The following is a 22,475-nucleotide window of genomic DNA, read 5'->3' as shown; positions in this document are numbered from 1 at the left end:
TGGTAGGTGGATTGGCGACTCAAAAGTGTCTGTAGGTGTGAATGTGTGTGTGAGTGTCTGTGTTGCCCTGTGAAGGACTGGCACCCCCTCCAGGGTGTATTCCTGCCTTGCGCCCAATGATTCCAGGTAGGCTCTGGACCCACCCTGACTCTGAACTGGATAAGTGCTTACAGACAAGGGAAGGGGGCGCCAGTCCTTCACAGGCAAGTGTGTTTTTGGACTGTCGGAGGAAACCCACGCGGACACGGGGAGAACTCACCAAACTTCTCACAGACAGTCACCCGGAGCGGGACTCGAACCCCCAACCTCCAGGTCCCTGGAGCTGTCCCAGTAAACAAGGAACGCCCCTGGACGTTCAAAATAGGTCTAAAAGTAGTCTGTCCATCAAGGACATATTTTAAACGTCAATGGACGTCCACAATCCATCTTTATAAGTTAGTTAAGTGGTGACCATTCGATAACGTCAGTGGACGTCCAAAACGCGTTTTATAAAAGTAATTTATTTCGGGACCAATTAATAACATCAATGGACGTCCAAAATACGTCTAATAGTCGTCTTTTCAACTTTCATTTTCAACCTTAAGAGAACGTTGATTAGACGGCAGTCATTGCGTTATTTCAACGTTGAATCAACGGCTAATTGTTTACTGGGGTATGACTTCCGCCCCCGTTGTATATAGAATACACATTCACAGTCACGTGACCCGCTGTGCAGTCAGCTGTGCCGGGGCGTTAGTTCAGAAATGACACAGAAAACGACTTAGGAAATGTTAATAATGTTGTTAAAATTAAATTACACAATATTTAACAGCAATATTTTACATTTAGTTACAGAAAGGTAATCACATTACGGTACGTTTTGGGAGTTTCTTTCACAAAATATGTTTAAAAGCACATAAAGCAGCTTGATTATGTTCAGTAGACGGTTGAAACAGCTGAACTGCAGCAGTGACGCTGTCACATATTTACACTTGTTGATAGTTTTCCTTAGAAAAAAAAAAACCGGAATGTCTGCCTCAAACAGATGAGCATCAGCTGTTCAACGAGCCAAAGTGAAAGTGAAACGAGAAGGAAAGCCTTTGGACTTATTTTATATAAAATTTACCACACTTCATGTTTCTCTTAGTGGACTCGTGGTTGTGTTTATTGATAAATAGATGCACCACATTAAAACCAGACCCAGACGTTCACTTTAACTGACATTATATAAAAGAAACAGCGGTTACTTACCTTTCAAAACATTCAGTGTATCAAACTGCTCACAGCCCCCTTAAAAAAGGCGCTTTCAACAAACCCCTCTATAGTGTAATGTGGCATTTTGTAACCCTCTGTGGCGTTGACGGATTCCAGACTGTCCCCCTTTTTAAATAAAAACAAACAAAAAACTATATCCAAGCCCCACAGTCCTTGAGTCTCCCCTGTGCCAGTCGTCTGCTCACAACCACTGTCCAGTCATCTGTTCAAAAGCCCAACCTGGGAGCTCTGCTTCTGAGAAATCAAATGTCTGCTGCAGTGAAGTGAAAGTGAAAATGCTTTTCCATTGGGTTCAGCAGTGGGTAGGGCAGTGTTTTTCTGTTTTTTTTTTTTTTTTTTAAAGCTCCACTGTAGTCTCAAGCACTCAGACCACAACCAGAGATGAACATTGGAAGAATAAGATTTATTTAGTTTGCATAAGTCCTCTATTAGACTATTTTACAGTATTGTAACCTGGTTTAAAAAGAGTGTCCCTTTCCCATTGGCACAGTTTTAGGTGCACTTCTAATAAAAAATAATACCAACAAAAAATGTCATAAAATTTGGAGAAATATCTGTTTTTTACAAAATTAAATTTATCACGATATTTCAATAATAAGGTGAGATTATGAGAATGAGAATTATGAGAATATAGTGCCATTATTTGCAGTAAAAGTTGACGCCCTGCAGGTATGAAGTATCCAAAGGGAAGGAACGTTTATATGTTTAAAAGAATAAGGTTGAAGATTTGTATAGTTACATTTCCATACAGGTCTCTCAAACAAACAAACAAAACCAATCCAAATACTGCAGCAAATTGCCTGCACATCAGCAACATGTTATTGTTTAATTCTCCAATTATCTACATTTTCTTTTGGAAATAACAGCACTTTATAGACTATTAGAACTACATTCTCCAAATTTTACAACTTTATCCTCAAAATCAATTTTTTTTTTTAAGCGTCACCATACACCCTCACATTTTCCAAATATCTACCACACAACTACAGCAAATTGAAAAATGAACATTCCCCAGATTGTTCCAACAAATCCTTGCACCGCATTGAGTATTTGACATGAATGATCACGATTCTACAAAACCCATTTGGTTCCACTCAAATGAAAAACAGACATTAACTGTGAATAAAACCTTGGCAAATTTGGGTGAAGTGCATTACAGTTTATGTTTGTTTACCCCTCCACTTTTAAGGACGGATTTCCAACTGAGCCTTTAGGACACCATCGAAATCACGGTCTTGCGACTGTAAATGGTAATTATAAATAATGATTACTCAACACTAATCTGAATGAATGATCTATACCTTCGCTGTTGGAACAAAACACGTCCATTTGGAGTATGAATTTAAAAAGGCCAGATTCCTCTTACAATGGAAACTGTAATTAATTAAGTCTCCACATCTGTTTCCAGTCCTAGTAAAGAATGCTTTTCCCTTCACCTGTAAGTCTTGGTTGTGGAAATATAAGGTTTTGATCCAACAGTGACCATCTGAGTTTATGAGAGCTGCAAATGACATATGAGGCATTATCATATTTGTTTTTTCAAGGACAGATTTGCCCACATCCTCAGTGTGTAACGTCCCATCCCTGAGATCCTTCTCTTTGTTAAACAGGCAACGACGCACAGTGTGAGAGGCTCAGAATTCCTCCTCAGCTTGGCGGGTTCTCGACGCTTTCAGCTGTTTTAAACGTTCCATGCATTCAGTCAGACTCCTCTCTCCGTGGACTTTGTTGTCTCGTGTGCGGACATTCACAGTGTCGCTGCTTTTCTCTTTCTCGCCCACCACTAGAAAATCAAACCAGCAGAAAAAGGTGTCAAGACGTCATAGTATAATCATATTTGAGGAAGATTTCAAGCAACTGTAAAGCTGAAGGGCTTTATACACCACTAGATTACGCTTAATTTCATTTATATTTACAGTGTTCTTTAAGCTCTGAAGATTTCAACAATACCCTCAGCGTCCATTGTGAGTGTGAGTTTATTGTTTCAACACTTAATACTGTCACAGTGCTCGGTTGTAAAAACAAAAAGCTATTTTGTATTACATTTATAAGGTTTACATAGCTAACAATGAATGAAAGTAAACTATTTTTTGAACAGGGTTTGGGTAGAGGTCATTAATCTATGATCAGTATGAAAATATCTACCTGGAAGTTTGGTTTTACGAAACAATGCTTGACGTCTTATTGGCTCAAATCGAACATTCACAAAATTCACAAACAAAATTAGGCTTCTTTGATGCACAGCAACAAACACCATCTGTTTAACCTCAACTTTGTTTCAAACGGATGACCATTTCCCAAACTACATTGTGTGAAAACTTCAGAACACAGCGCAATCTGCAAGGGGAGGATTATCAGTGGATTACTACAAGCAAGTGAAGGTTTGCCAGTTCATAGTTCTGCGTTTTCTTTCCAAGTTGCACAAAAAAAGCAATTAGAGCAGCTAATCCATGTGTAGTCTGGCATGTATTAATGATTTGTTCCTCAGACTCCAACCAAGGAAAACTCTTCAAGAATAAAAAATAATTAAATAAAAGAAAATACAAAGCACTTGACTATTCTACTCATATTTAACTTTCAGTTCCTCATCACAGAGCAGAGGAAATGTTAATTTTCTGACCTACTGAGATGCCGCCTCTGATCTCACTTACCCAAGATAAAGTTGTACTGAGCCAACTGTGCATTTCTGATCTTCTTATTCAGAGTGCAGCCTGGGTCCAAATCTACATCTGTCATCAAACCAGCACCGTGGAACTCCTTCTGCACCTGAATAGGGAAGAGTGTGAAATGGGATATTTGCTATATATTGGGATCTCTGCACAATACATTAATGGAATACTAATGAAATGTATCGCCTCAGGAGGTGCTCATTTAAACATTGTTGTTATTTCACTTATAACACACTAAAAGCCGCGGAGAAATTATGCGGAAAGCACATATTGTCAGCTTTAACTAGACACTAAAACTTAAAAAAGAGAGAGGATATTTTACTATTATTTAAATTAGTTGTAAATGATTCACATTACAGGCTCAATACAGAAAGCAAATTAAATGTAACTATAACGTCATACACAGCAGCGGTCCCCAACATTTTTTGCGCCACGGACCGGTTTCATCTAAGACAATATTTTCACGTACCGGCCTCTTCATATGCTCAGGCCTACATTTGCTCGATAATCGTTAATGACGTAATCTAATAATAAATCATCCGCAGTGGTCTTATGTCAAATGCTAAATGTCCCATCTCGGGGTAATGGGAGACGGTGACACCCGAAGTCTGTTCCGTAGTTTCGTTTTGGTTGCAGTCACTGCAGAAAATCCTGCTTCACAAAGATAGGTGGTTGGAAATGGAAGCAGGGCTTTCAATGCTTTTTGGGCGATCTCAGGATGTTCGGACTTGATTTTAACCCAGATCACTGGCACAGTTGTTGTTTGAAACATACTTTTAAGGCCACTGTCATTTGCAATGTCCAGCAGTTGATCCTCTTCTAGCACAGCCAGGATCGATTCACCAGGTTTGTTTACAAATGGGTCGCGGATCCATTCTTTTGCCGTCCGTGGGTTACGCATGTATGCGTCTGTGCGTCATTCCGCACAGAAGTCACTTTTCAAAATAAAACATCAACATTTAGACTGACAATCAATTAAAAAAAAAAATAAAAATTCAAACGTTCTGTGTGGCCCGGTTCCTAATGGCTCATGACCCGGTGGTTGGGGACTGCTGATATACAGTATACACCACACTGCTGCACAAAGGACTGAGACTATCCTTCATTCATGTAGTTCCCAGTCATTACAGACAATTTATCAATTTTTAGGCAATATTTTTGAGTTTATTAAGTAAGATATTCCACTCACATACGGACGACAAAAATCAAAGGAAAATAAGCAGGGCAAAATAGCACAAATTATGAAAACATATTTAAAAATGTCTCCCTCAAAACCTTCAACAACAGATAAGTTGATAGAAAAAAATATATAAAAAAAAATTGAATAAAGTGAAGAGTGCACCCACTAAATACTGAAGAAAAAATTATATATATATATATATGTGTGTGTGTGTGTGTGTGTGTGTGTGTGTGTGTGTTTAAGACTTTATGTCATTTTCTGGTTAAAAAGAAATATCTGAAATTGGGATAAATATAATCTAACTTGTAGTAAGTTAAGTATTTTACCCAACTATGTAAATAAAATTAAATGTCTCTTTAACAAATCAAACTACGTAAATAACTAAAAAGATGTATAATAAAATTGATATAAGCTTTGAGCTTTACTCTTTGGGCGTACTCCTCACAAGTGGGTCCAACAGGCACAACCATCACCTGGCGTGGAGACAGCCACAAAGGCCTAAACAAAAACAAAACAAGTAGTACTTTTTAACCAGCAGATATGACTGAGGTCAGACACTTTCAGTTTTCAGTGATGGTTTTAGCACTGACTCTGAACACTTCAGTCTTTAGTGCATTACAGTTTGATTAGTGTAGTTTGTACATACCACTTCCCACCATAGTTTTCTGTCAGGATTGCAATCATCCTCTCCACAGAGCCCAAAATAGCTCTGTGAATGATCACTGGCCTCTTCTTATCATCTCCATCATGGCTGAAGAGAGAAAGACTTAACAGGTAAGTCGAGGCTATGTGATTTCAGAGTTCAATAATTGAGTGTGACTGCCTGTAAACATGAGTGTATTAATAATAACAACAGGTAGCCAAAAGGTGTCACTGTTGCATTTCTAACAGGACTAGAACATGGGTTTTAAAATTCTGTAGCTTCCTCTTGTAAATTAGTGTGCAAGTGGCAAACAAGATTTATTAGCAGCAAGCAAGACTACATTAATAAACTGCTAGACCAGAACAAAAAATTAGCTCATGGCCAACCTGACAAAGGTCAGATTGAAACGGATGGGTAACTGGAAGTCCAGCTGGATAGTGGCACACTGGTGATATCTTCCAATAGCATCCTTGATCTGAATATCAATCTGAAACAAGCAGATTCAAAGAAATAAGAAGCCTGTACATATATTGTAAACTGAATGTTGGAATAGGAGATCTGACGTCCGAGGTCAGTCTGAAGACAAGATATTCATACTTTTGGTCCATAGAAAGCACCATCTCCTGGGTTCAACACCCATTTTTCCCCAAACTCATTCAGACTGTTCTCGAGTTGCTGCAGAGACCAGAAGGAGACACAATAGCTGTTTATGAATATTACAGGACCATCTGCCATGTTTTGAAATGTGCATCAAATAATTTCATATTCGTATTGAAATGGTCACTGAACAAGAATGGGCTTAATCTGAATTGTGTCAATGTTCAATTCTGATGCAGCAATGGGCTAAAATCCAGCGTTTACCTTCTCAGCCTGGTCCCAGACTTCCGGCTCACCCAGGAACTTCTCTGGTCTAGTGGAGAGGTTCAGTTTGAAGGTGAAGCCAAACACATCATACACGGCACGCAGGAAGTCCAGACAGCCCTTAATCTCAGATTCAATCTGATAAATTCAAATGTTCAACAAATAAATTTAGAACATCTCTACACCAATCATTAATGTTATGTAAACACATTTTCTAATAATTATCAAAACTGCAGAAGAAGCCAATGCTATAGAGGATCAAAACAAAACAAAAAGGACAAATCCAGATCAATGAAAAACAATGTAAAAAGGAGCAATCTTCCTGTGAATGCAGGTCTCAAACAACAAAGACAAAATCACACAGTGACATAAAGATGAAAGGCATTAAGGGCTGGGCGATATGGCCAAAAGCTCATATCTGGATATGAATATCTCGCATTAAGAAACAAACTGCCTGCATCCAAGCTGCTGCTTAACTTATGTCTTTTATGACAAAGTAAACAAATGATGTCTTCACAAACAGTTCATGTACATAATTTAATGTTATATTTATATATTATATGAAAAGACAATGTGATTTTTTTTGTCATCACAGATGTGTTGAGGGAAAAATTAAATGTAGTTTCTTTGAGACACGGCGCTAAACTAAGATATTTTTTTTCAGAAACCAACAAACCCCTGTAGGCGGGACTGTGACTCCATTGGCTGCAGAACTAAATGATGGGCAGCCAAGTCTGTCGGCTGATTGGCTAAATAAAAGTGATGACCAATGAGAAGTGCATTCTCTGCCCCTCCCTCATGCTGTGGGAGAGCAGCGTGTCTGAAACAAGTCATGGTCTTAACAGAGCTCTATTTTGGAATTAAAGCTTCACCACAGGTTTCATTTTTGTCCTTTGTTGCCTCACAGTTATCAGAGAGGTAGACCTGAGTGTGCACGATATATATGCTGAGAACTGCTTGAACGGCATACGCAAACGATGGAAGGACAGCGTGGTGTGAGTGTGTATGTTTGTGTGGGCGCGCGCGAGTGTGCGTGGACTCATATGGGTAGGTGCGAGAAAAGCACGTACTGAACGGGACATTTGTGCACTGTTTTAAATGGACTCAGATGGAAACCTGTGTATCCTCGGCATACTCAATATAACGAATATGGTCCTATTCAAAATCGTGTAAAAAAATACTATGGAATATATGGATATTTGCGATATATCCCCCAGCTCTAGCTTGAACTCAAGTCACGTTCATGCACCTGCATTTGAAAGCTTGCACTTACATCACAGTATCAAAAGATGGCAAAACCCTCATTGAATTAAAAACCATACCCGTATTATTGTGAACATTATTATTTCGCTCCCACCCCTACAAGGCGTGACCATAATAAATAAATAGAGAAATGTGCCAATGCCCATTTAAGAAAAGTGTCTTAGTGGATTAGCAGGCCACACCTGATCCATTGAGCAGAAGATGTGGGCATCGTCCTGCTGGAAGCGCCGGACACGGGTCAGACCAGTCAGAGCCCCCGAGAGTTCATTACGGTGCAGGACCCCAAAATCAGCCAGACGCAGAGGCAGTTCTCTCCAAGAGCGCGGCCGGTGGTCAAACATCAGGCTGCAGGGACAACAAGGGTTAAAAATAAACACTCACTGTTTACAATGCAGACTAAACATGAGAATAATTTAAAACCAAACATGTATGCAGCGTAGATAGTTTCCCTTATGATATGAAGAGTGGCTTTCAACAGTGATTTGAACAAGTAGTTACTGAAGAGGAAACAATTACTACAATTAAAAAAAACCATGTATGTCACATTCATATCTACGAATGGGTTAAATGTATTTTTATATATACCTCTCTGATCAAAATCATGAAAAGAAATGTATGTAGTCATGTCATCTTTCTATAAAATCACAGGCTGTGATTGTACACCAAGATTTTCATTTATAGTACATACATTAATGAAAGTGCTGTGTGTCTGTTGTCCACAATTTATGCAGTAGCTACATAGGACTGGATGTTTACGGAACCTTATACTTTTGGCTGAAGCATTGTTATTCTATATTTGAAATATTGCTGTCATATTATAAAACAAGCTCCTACCAGTGTCCAGGGCAGTTCATGGGTTTGAGGGCAAAGATCTCCTTCTCGACTTCAAAAGAGAACATGTTGTCACTGTAGTGTTGCCAATGGCCAGAGGTCTGCCAGAGCTTGCTATTGTAAATGTTTGGAGTGACCACTTCCTGGAAACCCCTTTTCCTGTACTCGCTCTGCGGACCAGATAAAACAAAATGTCACACACCTAAATAAAAAGGATCATTGCGCATTCCCCAAATCCATTCTGCTCCACAGTGAACTACTTGTAAAATATTAGGAATCAATGCAATGGCTTTCAAAAACCTAAAGACATCAGTCAATATATAATTAGCAGAAATAAAGTTTCTATGTATAGTTGGAAGCAGGCAGCAGCCAGTGGTAGCTGATAGTATTAAAATGGCAGCTGGCAATCAGCCAGTGACAATTACATTTGGCTAACTGTGCACTGATTTACATGTGAGGAAGCCTCCACTGACCATGAGATGAAACAGCTGCTGGCTACCTACCAGCTGCCAATGACTTCCACTTTTAGATATATATAAAAACCTGTAACCTTACTCTTTTAATTTAGTGTAAAATCTGACCTGAATTTGGTTGCCCTCAATAAAAGCAGCCGTGTTTGAATTAACAACACAGTGAGTGATGGGATGACATTTTATACACAGCAACAATGCCTCTTGTTGCCTTGGAGGTGTATAATTCTATGCTGTCAAATAAAAACTTTCCTATGGAAGTTACTAGGGCTGGCCAATTAATCGAAATCGACATTCAGGACTTCTAATCGACATAATCTTGTCTATATTCTGTCATGTCCCCACTGTTCATGTACTGCCGCTTTAAAACCATTCTACCAAGCTACCAAGGGCTTGATTCTGCCCCTATCTGCCACATGGAAGCAAGCTAAATGCAGAGACGGACCAAGCGACTCGAGCAGCCCGTACCAAAGAAAAACACAGCGTCTGTGTTTTGGTTCGGCTGTGTTTTGACTATAATTAAGACAACACTGGAAAAAAGATGTCAAATGTAAATGCTGGTTTCAGTGACCAAAGCACAATCACACACCAAATATAAACAGTGCTCAGAAAACAAGCTCCCAGCAATATAAGAAAAAATATCCCAGCTTTAATACTGGAGCATATTTACAGCACAAGCCTCATCACTGAACTATGAGAGTCAAAAATACAAAAACTAAATAATTATTCATTAATCGTAATAGTGGTGAAATGTAAAAAAATTGCGTTCATATCGCTAGATGTTATGTGATGTAAATGACCTTGGAAAGTAAATGCTGGATGTTGCTAACATGCTAGAATATGATTCTAGACACTGACATTTTAACTGACATAGCTCCATAATTTTGAGTACCATTTGTAAATAGCAGTATCAATCCTCATCAGCACACACAACAATTACTAAGTCATACAAAGATACAGGTTAAATTAAACTGAAGGTGCTGGAGATGTGTCTTCAGTAGAGTGCCTTGTGAGCTAACTAGAACTCCAACAGGTATACTGGTGGTTTACAGTCCTGTAGTTAAGCTACTGTGTTCTTAACTGGAGACTACTGAGAGGAAAAACATTTGCAGTGCTCAAAGTTAATGAACACGCTTTGCTTTGTTCAGACATATTGCTGACCCCTTAAGCTAACCTCTCAGTCATTAAAACTCTAATGCAGCACAGCCTGATATCCCTATTCCAAAAAGGTCAGGCTTTGCTCAGATGAGTACAGTAATCTGGAGCATTATCAACACTGGATAACGAGGAGAGGAAGCTTACCCTTATAAACTCCACAAGTGTGTTGTAGATGTACGCTCCCTTTGGGAGGAAGAAGCAGCTACCAGGGCTGAGGTCATGGAAGAAAAACAAGTCCTGCTCCTGAAAACAAAACAAAAAAAAAAAAAACATAAAGCATGTGTGTGTGTGTGTGTGTGTGAGCGAGAGAGACAGTGAAGTAGAGAGAAAAGAGAGTGGGAGAATGACAAAATGGAAAACCAAAACCAAAAAGAAAGACCTAGCAGATAGGAGGCAGAAAAAAGGAAAAGTGGAGGAACACAGTCAGGCATGTCTGATTAGCTCTCTCTGTTTTGTTGTAACAAAGCGCTCCCTGTGTGCCCATCGGTGTGCCCGCTGGCAGATGGCACATTAAGGAGACAGGCATCTGCCAGCTTTCTCCCACACAGACCCCCCCCAGCAGACCCGGCAGTGGTTAATTGAGAGGACACAGGAGCACGGGGAGTCTCCACACGTCAAAGCTCAAATCAGAGCGTGGCCAGATTATTGCCTCAGTCATTAGTGCACCAAGGAGGACTGCCCAACACAATATCTGGACATCATTACTGCAAAATTGCCCTTTGTACAACCAATATCACTGCAATATCTAACAAATCACACTTTTATTTTGTACTATGACAACTCTCAGTGGTTCCAAATGAGAAATGTGTGGCTGTTGTAATGTATTCATGTAAATGCACATGGAAAAACAAAATACACTGGTCAATATAAAAAAAAAAAAAGTTGCAGACCAATCTCTTATCATGTCACACAGAAGTGAAGACTTGCTGAATAAAAATTCTCAAAAGTTGTCATCTAATCTACTGTAGATTATAGGTAATGTAAATCTATGTAAATATATATACAGGGGGTCCTCGACTTACGACGTTGATCGGTTCCTACGCCGCATCGTAAACCGATTTTCGGTGTAAGTCGGAATATACGTACATACTGTACGTAAATAACATACTGTAAGCACTTACCCTATCCTAACACCTATCCTCCTCGGTCCAGAGCCGCGTAACCGTGTATTCTTCCGCCGCACCGCGCACACCAAACACGAAGGTCACGTTACGACGTTTATGACACAAAACCACTTAAGTTGAAACAAGGCTTATTCAGTAAATGGGAGATGTGTCATAACCACGAAACATCGTAACTCGGGACTGACGTAACCCGAGGACCTCCTGTATATAAATTTTCTTTAAACGTGTGCGTTCTTACAACTGTAACTACATTGAACAACAAAGGATTCATACCAAGCATAAAAATCCCATTCAAGTGATCAACTTGGGATCAGCTTTACTGTTCATCTGCTGTGGGCATGTGTCCACTCGTCCAGTTACTATAGCGTTTATTTTATTTGGCTGCTAAACATGCAATGTGGCTGAGAGATTTGTTGACACACAAGTGACTGTTCTCTCTGCCGTGTTTAGGATATTCCCTACAAACTTGGCACAAGATCTCAAGTTCAGAGGAGACCAAACTGACCCACCAGTATTCAGTAAGGAATTAAGCTGTGGACAGCATGCTTCGGTGTGTCAGCTTTAAACCACTAATCATACAATTTGTTTGTTTTGATTGGACATATGAACATTTTTTTGCATCAGTTTGGCATCGTTATGCAGTTCTTCAACAAATAATCCAATCATACACTTCTTTTTCTTTTCTTAATTGGGGTTGTCACTTTTTTTCACAAATTTTGTGATTATTGTCATGTTGGGACAATATTAGTCGCTCATGTCTTGCACGTTTGTTAATGTGTGATTTAGTCTTTGTGGTTTGAGACCTGCATTCACAGGAACGTTGCTCCTTTTTACATCGTTTTTCGTTGATTTTGACTTTGCCCTTTTGGTTTTTGGTTTAGCATTGGTTTTTCTGCTGTATTTTTTTTTTATATAATTTTGAGAAACTTCGTATACCACGCATTAATGGTCAGTTTAGAGATATTCTTAATTTATTTGTTAAATTAAGTATTTTCACAGTGCTGTCCCAACTTGTAATTTTAAACAATCAATTACAGGGGTTGGACAATGAAACTGAAACACCTGGCTGTAGACCACAATAATTTATCAGTACGGTGTAGGGCCTCCTTTTGTGGCCAATACAGCGTCAGTTCGTCTTGGGAATGACATATACAAGTCCTGCACAGTGGTCAGAGGGATTTGAAGCCATTCTTCTTGCAGGATAGTGGCCAGGTCACTACGTGATGCTGGTGGAGGAAAACGTTTCCTGACTCGCTCCTCCAAAACACCCCAAAGTGTCTCAATAATATTTAGATCTGGTGACTGTGCAGGCCATGGGAGATGTTCAACTTCACTTTCATGTTCATCAAACCAATCTTTCACCAGTCTTACTGTGTGTATTGGTGCATTGTCGTCCTGATACACGGCACCGCCTTCAGGACACAATGTTTGAACCATTGGATGCACATGGTCTTACTGGTGCAATGTGCAGTTAATGAAGATTGGCCACCAGGCTGCTCCAATTTAGCCATGAAACCTCCCACACTAAAATGACAGGTGTTTCAGTTTCATTGTCTAACCCCTGTACATCTGGGGTGAAGTGACATGAAACAAATTAGATTTGGCATTAAAAGTTTATTAATTTGGTGTTAGTTTATGGCAAGGAATATCACAATAACAAAAGCATTTGGCAGCCTCTACTGATCAACGCTATTCACCCATTAGTTTCTAACTGTTCAATACAGATAGCTTGTTCATTATTAAAAAAGTATTTCTCCCCTAAAAACTAAAATGAGACCCGGAGTTAATTGGACAAATATTAAATGGCGATTTTTTGTTGAAAATCCTATAGGTCGAGGGTTTAATGAGTGTCTGGAAACTGGGTTTACTTTAAAAAGGCTGTGCTATTTTTAACAGCAGGGGACAAAACTGTAGATAGTTTTATAAATAAATTGGGAGCAATTTTTTTTTTTGTTGCTGCTCGAATTTTACACCACACTGTTATGAGGATTGTTTTTGCTTCAAGCAAATATCTCCCAAAATGTTTGCATCTTAATTAAAAAAATAATAATAAAGAATAAATGCTGCAGGCAATAGAACAATCAGCTCCCAATTTTAGTTACTTTTATCAGTTACTTTTACTTTAGATGCACGTATATAGCTTATGTATCATGTGTCCCCTACGTTAAATTCCACCTCTATATGGCACTGGAAAGATTTCAAAACTCAAGCACAGTTTCTTTTCAGGATCAAGAAGGTCGCACTACCAGCTGTGCAAAATTCCCCTCCCAGAATATCACACCTGGCCCCACGACACTAAACAACATCTGCATAAACCACACATATGCAAAAGCCATACCCTTCCCAGCTTGCGATGGTCCCTGTCCTTCGCCTCTTCTTGAAATTTCTCCCATTCCTTTAGCATCTTGGGGTCAGGGAAGGAGATACCGTACAGTCTCTGAAGGCTCTCCATGTCCGCTTTACCTTCCCAGTATGTGGAGGAGTTCTGCAGCAGCCAAAAAAAAAAAAATAAGTATCTATTACCTTCTGCATCACAACAAAGTTTGCTGTAAACTGCAGGATGTCAGAAATGCTAGCAGTCAGGAACCGTTTTTTGGAAATTTCATTTTAGAAAATGGTGACAGTCAAATCAGAATATCATACATATCTTTCTTTTTTTTCCCCAAACATTTTTGAGTTTTTTAATATTACGTGAACCACAAACTGGACCATAATTACTTGGAATAAAATTACACTGGCACTAAAGTTAATAACATTTCTTCATTGTTGCTCCTTTAGTAAAAGAGATTGAGGTTTAATAACAGCAATAAAATAAACATGACAAGCTATCAGCTTTATCATTCATCCATTCATTATCTGTAACCCTTATCCAGTGCAGGGTCGCGGTGGGTCCAGAGCCTACCTGGAATCATTGGGCGCAAGGGGGGAATACACCCTGGAGGGGGCACCAGTCCTTCACAGGGCAACACAGACACACTTATGGACACTTTTGAGTTGCCAATCCACCTACCAACATGTGTTTTTGGACTGTGGGAGGAAACCGGAGCACCCAGAGGAAACCCACGCGGAAACAGGGAGAACGCAATACACTCCTAACAAACAGTCACCAGGAGGAAACACACGCAGACACAGGGAGAACACACCACACTCCTCACAGACAGTCACCCGGAGGAAACCCACGCGGACACAGGGAGAACACACGGAGCGGGAATTGAATCCACAACCTCCAGGCCCCTGTGTGACTGCGACACCGTGCCGCCCTATCAGCTTTATTAGATATATGTAAAAAAAATAATTCACATTATCTAACATAATCGAATCTATTCGTATTATATAAACATTGGAGTCCGTACCTTATGGATCTTCAGGGCCTTTATCTTGCCAGTATGTCTTACATGGGGCCCTCTACACAGGTCAATCAAAGGGCCACACCTTCGAAAGTAAGGAGAAGAAAAAAAAATCCATTTCATCAGATGTTCAGAAAAGAGAAATGGCACATGTTTGAGAGGTTACACCAGGGCCTTACCTGTAAACAGTGGTTGTTGGGGTGGTGACTTTTTCATTCAGGATCCTGCACTTAAACTTGTTATACTGCAGATGAAACAAAAGCACAAACTATTGGCACAGACCTCAGAGAAGCCTCGGCGTAGGTGCCCCTTCATGAACTCCCTTTTTTACCCACAGTCAAAGGCAAAGCTCCTACCTTGAACATTTCCAGCAGGGTCTCCTTCGTTATCTCCAGCCTCTCAAAGGGCTGCTTTTCCTTGATGATCTTCTTACACAGGTTCTCAAGACAGGGGAAGTCATTACTCGATACACCTCTGAGAGGAAAAGAATAGGATAGAAACAGTTCAGTGTTCATGAATAAACATTAAGTGCTAAATAAATATCCCCAAAAGTGGTGAAAAAGAGATGCCAAACATCTCCTGGATGCCACCAATGCAGGAAACTTTCTCCATTACCAGTCACCTCATTTGGCACTATGGAGAACCTGTTCTGGGGCTGACACATTTAAACCATAAACAAGGTGCAGCTTGACAGTCAAATCATCTCCTAGAATATAATTAGCATAAATTGGCTTTCAGTAAGAAAATAACAGCACTTATTATTTCCCTCCCTCTCACTAATTTGAAGCCAGAGGAAAAGCTCCCAGTCAAACAAAAGGTCAAATAAAATTGTTTATAACCAATCTCTTCAAACTCAATCTGAACAGACTGGCAGAGTGCGCTTTGAAATTGTAATTTCTTAAGCATCTACTTAATATTCAAACATCAACAAATGAATTCATTAGACTTAAAAATCTGACCTTGTGGCAAGAGAATGGAATGCAATTCAAAATCCTACTCACTATTCAGGCCCTGTCACATATTTCTGCACAATGGTTATTAGACTAGCTGGTAAACAACTGACTTTAACAATTTGCCTCCCATTTAAATGCTATGCAAAGTATGTTAAAATCTCTAGGCTGCTGAAATACCAAAGCATGAAGCAAGGCTGAATGGAAGCTTTTCAACATTTGTGTTACTAATGGTGTCAAAATAAGGAAAAAGTAGAAAGCAGGGCTTTAGAACAGGAAAGTACTACCCCTGGCAAAAATTAAGGAATCAACACTGATGATGTTCACACAGCTTATTTACTTTGTAACAAATAAACTAATGACAAATATGACACAGAATAATTTTAGTTTAAGAGATGAACTTTCAGGCTTCTTGTTTAAAGCAGTATTCAGTTAAGCATCATGACTCTGCATTGGCCAGGAACATGACGCGGAAATTTGTCAGGTGCCATTCTAATGAAACATATAACAGATGACTGCCTGAATTAAAGCAGAAAAAATAAATAAATAATATTAATAAATAAATATATATACACTCTTTAAATCCCCAGGAATACATGTCTGGTAAAGGACCAGATGAGATGGTAGTCATTAACTCAAAAGTCAAATCACAGGTGGATACTGAAACTGTTGAAATGTTTTCTCTCAAATAAGTTTGGTGTTGAGAGAATAATTTTTCAGAATGATAATGCATCTCGGGCGGAACGGTGGTGCAGCAGGTAGTGTCACAGTCACACAGCTCCAGGGGCCTGGAGGTTGTGGGTTAGATTCCCGCTCCGGGTGACTGTCTGTGAGGAGTGTGGTGTGTTCTCTCTGTGTCTGCGTGGGTTTCCTCTGGGTGCTCCGGTTTCCTCCCACAGTCCAAAAACACACGTTGCAGGTGGATTGGCGACTCAAAAGTGTCTGTAGGTGTGAGTGTGTGAGTGAATGTGTGTGTGTGTGTGTGTGTGTGTGTTGCCCTGTGAAGGACTTGCGCCCCCTCCATGGTGTATTCCTGCCTTGCGCCCAATGATTCCAGGTAGGCTCTGGACCCACCGCGAAAGCCCAAAGCCCAAAGCCATGCCTCAAATAATTCAGGTTATTAAAGACAGAAACATAGCAACACAGAACGAATTATCTTCTGTTGATGATTCCATAATATTTTCCTCTAGTTGAATTGGGAAAATATGGCATTTATTAAAATAATTTAATGTTTTTTGTTTCAGGTGCGTTTCACAAAATCCCGAACTTTTTATGTATTTCACAAAATTTGCTCTGTGTCGTGTCTATAATTAGTTTAATTTCTACAGGAGTATAATTCTAGGTGTATGAGTTTATATTTTTTGCCAGGGGGAAGTAGAGGCATGTCAAACAATAAATCTACTAAATTATTGGGTACCACTTTAAAACAAGACTTCTTATAAAGCCTGTTTATTAAATGTAATTAATTACATTGTAAACACCGTATAGTCATTAATAATCATTTGTAACACAGAGAGAAAAGGATAATAGTAACATCTTCATTGTCTAATATTGAAATGTCAGAGAACATACTTAAAATATCAAGGCAAAGAATAAGACCTGAGAATGTGAATTTAGTTATTTCACATATTAAAGTACACCACATTATCATTAATGAAGAAAAAGAACACTCTGTTGGTGGTTAATTCATTAAATGGTTAAACTTATTAACAAATACGCACTGGACCTGACAAGCTTAACGTCGACTGAAGGACAAGACAAAGTAAGGTCAGTATCTGTCGAGTTCAGATCTTTGAGGGCAGTGCAGATGGATGTGGGTTCACTATTTGGCAAACAACAGCTCACTCCTGCGTTTTCTATCTCTGTGTTGTAACTGATTATTGACTATTTATGTATTAACAACATAAACCATTTATAAACTTTTATAAGTGCAGTTATTCTAAAGTTTTGCCAATTATTATATCAGCCATGTGTTTTACCAAATGAATTAAAGTGCTTCTGAAGCTCACCTGCTTCTAAAATAGACTCAATACAAAATGTTTTTTACAGTCAGAAGTTTCAGAATATAAACTTGACCTAATTTCTGTCCGTTTTTGCTAATAATTGCTCTGCAAATTTTGTTACAATTTATTCACATTTAAAGTTAACTTTTTTTCTGAGAAATGGAAACGCAATGATGTACGTTTTAAATTAATCCATATCATCTTTCCTATTTTAAGGAACTTTAAGTTAAATATGATATCACATTCTTCCCTTATTTTCTAGATATTAATTAAGATTCTTAAAGTATCAATGATTAGGATCACTATTAATATTGCTCTACCACTGTTAAGATAAATCAAAAGAGACGGAGGAGATTTCATAAGGAAATAATGATATTTATACTCCCCATACCTGCAGCCTCTTCAGACACGTGTAGATACTTACGGCTATGTGGAACAGTAGAGTAAACCTGATAGTCAGAAATATTACACATTCATTCATTCATTCATTATCTGTAACCCCTATCCAGTTCAGGACGCCAGTCCTTCACAGGGCAACATACACACACATTCACACCTACGGACACTTTTGAGTCGCCAATCCACCTACCAACGTGTGTTTTTGGATTGTGGGAGGAAACCGGTGCACCTGGAGGAAACCCACGCGGACACGGGGAGAACACACCACACTCCTTACAGACAGTCACCCTGAGCGGGAATCGAACCCACAACCTCCAGGCCCCTGAAGCTGTGTGACTGCGACACCTACCTGCTGCACCACTGTGCCACCCCAAATATTACACAGCACTGCTATAAAACACAATTCAGACACTTACTCATTCTCCAGGAACATGTCATAGTAGAAGCCATTTTCTATTGGTGGTCCATAACACAGGCAACCTCCATAAACTCTCTCCATGGCCTCCCCCATGATGTGGGCACTGGAGTGCCAGTAGACCTAAAGGCAAAACATTTTATAAAATTTGCGGTAGCAATGTAACAACCGTACAACTAATGTAAAATCACACAGCTGTAAGATACATCCGGAAGAGAGATAGACAAGAGAAACGATGAACTACTCTGTACTTACGGCTTGTGCCTCCTCATCATCAAATTTAAGCAGCTGCAGACTGCAGTCTCCCTCCAGAGGTCTGTCCAGGTCCCACACACCATTGTTCACTTTAGCAATCACTGTGTTGTCAGCAAGGCCTTGACTGTTTATTGCCAATTTGACAAAGAACAAACAGTTCCATTATTTAATGATAAATGACTGCTGCCATCTAGTTTAGATATTTTTGCTTATTGACTGTACGCAAAACCTCAGAATATGGAAAGAATTTGTGAGAAGGTCACAATAAAGTGTGTATCATTTTGTGGCAATCCACACAAGGCCAACAGCAAAGACCACATTATAATAAGGTTGCATTGGCTCATTACAACAATTACAAGTGGCCAGGAATCAAAAACATTTGTGTGTGTTTGGCTGCTTCAAATATGCATCACTGATATGAAGAATTGTATGTCCTAATTTAACAGGCGAAGAAATTTCTCTGGCTATTTTTCATGCAAACATATTTACATTTCTAGTAATGTTATATAAAAATGTCAATAGGGTCTGTGACAGTTGGGCCATATTTCTCTAACCTGATACCACAGGCAATCGCGTATGGTGTGGTCTTCCAGGACTCTCCATCCACCACTTTTCCATCAGGTAGAGTGATCTTGATAGGCTTGCTGTCCTTCTCTGCCCTCTCCGCCAACAAAGCATCATGCTCAGCTTTCAGCTTGGTGTAAAGGACCAGGCGGTCTTCAATATATTGCGGTGGAGGTTTGAGCTACAAATGCAAATAGACAGGAAGCATAACACTGTTTAATAAAACAATATGTAAAAACATAACAATGCCTCTCAGTCAAAAATGGTCAAGTCGTACATCAACTACATATAATCTCATACATAAATTAAATTTTAAGATAAATAATAATAAAAATAATATCAAAAACAAGCCGTTTTCCTATTAATTGTCAGTTGAGACTGCTTTGCAGTCTATGAAACACTAGTATACTCTCCATAGAGCAAGTGCCCCAAGTGAAGGCAGCCATGTTTAAAAAAGCTTAGCAAAAGATGTGTCAGTATAACGGCTGTTTCATGACAAGGACTGGAGAAAATTACTGATTGCTCCTTAAAGGATTAGCCTCACAAAGCTAAGACTGAAGAAGATTTTAGCAACCAAGAAAATGGGTTTATGTGCCAAAGCTATGGCTATATAGATCTAGGAGACCTCAGCTCTGCTGCTTCCATCTCCTGCAGGTCCTTTGTTTTTCTTCTTTCCTCCATCTTTGCTGGCCTTGTCTGGCGTTCCACCCTGAGGAGGACAAACAGAGAGGGAATGAGAGTGACTAGAACAGCCAGCTCTGCAAAGCAAACATGCAACTCCACCTATAACAGAGAGCAGGATTAGTCACCTCAAACGTTTGTTGTCTAATTACAGTTATTACACCTCTTATTAACTCAATACATATCTAGGCAACAAGGCTTTTAAAATAAAGTTATAAGTAGTCCCATCTTTTCATGTGTAAATTTTGTTTTTGGATACACAACAATAGTGGAGAGATACTTATAGGACATCTAGGGTGTTGAAAAGCAAACTGTCCCCGAATGAATCCCAGATCTCAGGTGGGACAGGGTGTAAGCAGAAAAATATAAGTACAGTTTTTATATGTGGCCAGTTTCTTAACGTATTTCCACCCTAAACTTATCCTTCTCTTGGATTCTTTAAATTGCACACATTTCGTACATCTCTCTTTTAGATTCAGATAGCCAGTTTCTTACATCATGATACCTAAGGAATCAACCCTTCCTGCTCTCGGGATTATGAGATACAAGTGAGCAGTGAAGGGGTGGAAAGAGGGAAATAGCGGTGTGGTGACTAAGTTGAAGGGGTATATTTACATTTAACCCTCATTTAATGCTTAAATGCGTTTGTTTTCATAATAAATATATAATGCGGATGACGGAAGTGTTTTCATGTGTTTTATCGACGTGTGGACGTGGCTTTAACATGAACACAGTTTACATTAAACAAGAGAAAGGCAGATCCAAAAACACGTTGCAGGTGGATTGGCGACTTGAAAGTGTCCGTAGGTGTGAGTGTGTGAGTGAATGTGTGTGTGTCTGTGTTGCCCTGTGAAGGACTGGCGCCCCCTCCAGGGTGTATTCCCGCCTTGCACCCAATGATTCCAGGTAGGCTCTGGACCCCCCGCGACCCTGAACTGGATAAGGGTTACAGATAATGAATGAATGAAAGAGAAAGGCAGATATTTTTGAAACATTAAACAACAAGAAAACAAGAACACATTCCACCATCAAAATGAATACTGCTTTCTCCAAGTCCTTTTAAGGCGCATTGTGTTTTAACATCGTTTTAACATCGATATGAAATAATACAGTTTCTTTAACCACTATTAAACTGAATAAAAAATCGAACATACCTTTATTGTGTATCTAAAGCTAACATCTGTCACTGACAGCGTGTTCCTGAATGGAGGCTAACAGGCTAAATTCGAGTGTAGTAAGTATCTTTAACGGTACCTGCTTTCCTTCCTCCACTTGTAGCGCCTTTATTTGTTCGGTAACGGCCTCCTCCGCCATCGTGGGAAGACACAAACAAACTTATTAGGCAAGAAGACCCCTTTAACACAAAATTGTGGCGCTCTTTGCTTCTCCTTCTCCTTCTCACACACCGGCGTCTGATGCAACTGGCGACGTCATCCGCCTCGTGAGTGAATCACCCCCAAGAATCGGTTCCACTCAATGAATAAAAATGAATCAAACTGAATCGAACCAATATGCGCTGATTAAAGGGCCTTTCCAGTAGAACCAAGTTTAAGTTTTAACGTCTTTGTTTATACACCATACAATCTGTCCTGAGTGATATAAACAATCAGAGCCATGACTAAGCATTTCCCTTTTAAATCTGCACTGTAACAACAATCTCAAAAACACAAAATCAGACAGCCCAGGCTTCTTATTTCATAAACCCATGGAGGCAATTACATGCTTAACAGAGCTTTGAGCTTTATTATTATTTATTTATTATTATTACTTTTTTTGTTGTTGTTTTTTGACTGGTGCATAAAAGTGAAAACAGTTCTTTATGTGCCGCTATTCATTCAATGTCTGTAAGCGCTTATCCAGTTCAGGGCCGCGGTGGGTCCAGAACCTACCTGGAATCATTGGGCGCAAGGCGGGAATACACCCTGGAGGGGGCGCCAGTCCTTCACAGGGCAACACACACTCACAACACACACACACACACATACATACCTACCTACCTACCAGAGGCGATTGCTCTAAGACTGCAAGGGACGCTCAGCTTCCCCTAAAATATAAATAAAAATAAAAAAAATTAGTGATCAAATATATTCTGTTGTGTGTACATGTCATTGGATAAATATGCACTACAACGCGCTCAACGTTTGTGCAGAATCAGCTTCTTATCACTGGTAAAGACGTGGCTTTCCCACAGTTTCAGTGCTTTAAACAGAGTTCAATAGCAAAGCAGCGAAGTGCAGCGAAACGAGAGTCATTGGATAAATGCTGGGCTTTGTCCTGCCCATCGGATGCTCAGCGTCTCTGGGGGTTTATGGGGCAGTGGGCTGCAGTGGCGGATGCTGGTCTTTCAAGGAGGGAAAGCTCAATTTCGGCCTACATCATAAAATGTGTTGGTTTATTTGTACATAAAT

At 39.5% G+C, this 22,475-nt stretch overlaps 1 protein-coding gene across 1 annotated transcript; it reads right to left on the bottom strand.

Annotated features, from left to right (window-relative positions):
- Positions 1-1,638: 1,638 nt before the first annotated feature.
- Positions 1,639-21,490, bottom strand: LOC136679432 (threonine--tRNA ligase 1, cytoplasmic-like). Its single transcript, XM_066657948.1, has 19 exons — positions 21,322-21,490; positions 20,012-20,095; positions 19,377-19,567; positions 18,823-18,946; positions 18,569-18,690; positions 15,157-15,274; positions 14,980-15,044; positions 14,807-14,885; positions 13,792-13,938; positions 10,474-10,572; positions 8,705-8,871; positions 8,053-8,215; positions 6,608-6,745; positions 6,344-6,421; positions 6,133-6,233; positions 5,750-5,854; positions 5,529-5,601; positions 3,906-4,020; positions 1,639-3,037 (listed from the first exon to the last, which is right to left on the bottom strand). Exons 1-19 carry the CDS (start codon positions 21,379-21,381, stop codon positions 2,889-2,891), a joined length of 2,178 nt encoding a protein of 725 aa, XP_066514045.1. The 5' UTR covers positions 21,382-21,490; the 3' UTR covers positions 1,639-2,888.
- Between the last annotated feature and the right edge of the window lie 985 nt (positions 21,491-22,475).

This window comes from Hoplias malabaricus, chromosome Y (genome assembly GCF_029633855.1).
Source record: "Hoplias malabaricus isolate fHopMal1 chromosome Y, fHopMal1.hap1, whole genome shotgun sequence".
NCBI lineage: Eukaryota > Metazoa > Chordata > Actinopteri > Characiformes > Erythrinidae > Hoplias > Hoplias malabaricus.
This window is presented reverse-complemented; position numbering and strand designations above follow the sequence as displayed.

Excerpts from the sequence above, each read along its gene's own strand:
- LOC136679432 (XM_066657948.1), bottom strand. The coding sequence starts at position 21,381 with ATGGCGGAGGAGGCCGTTACCGAACAAATAAAGGCGCTACAAGTGGAG. Across the intron at positions 10,573-13,791 it reads ACCATCGCAAGCTGGGAAGG|GAGCAGGACTTGTTTTTCTT; the intron begins GTATGGCTTTTG and ends TTTTGTTTTCAG. Across the intron at positions 6,422-6,607 it reads TCTGGGACCAGGCTGAGAAG|CAACTCGAGAACAGTCTGAA; the intron begins GTAAACGCTGGA and ends TGGTCTCTGCAG.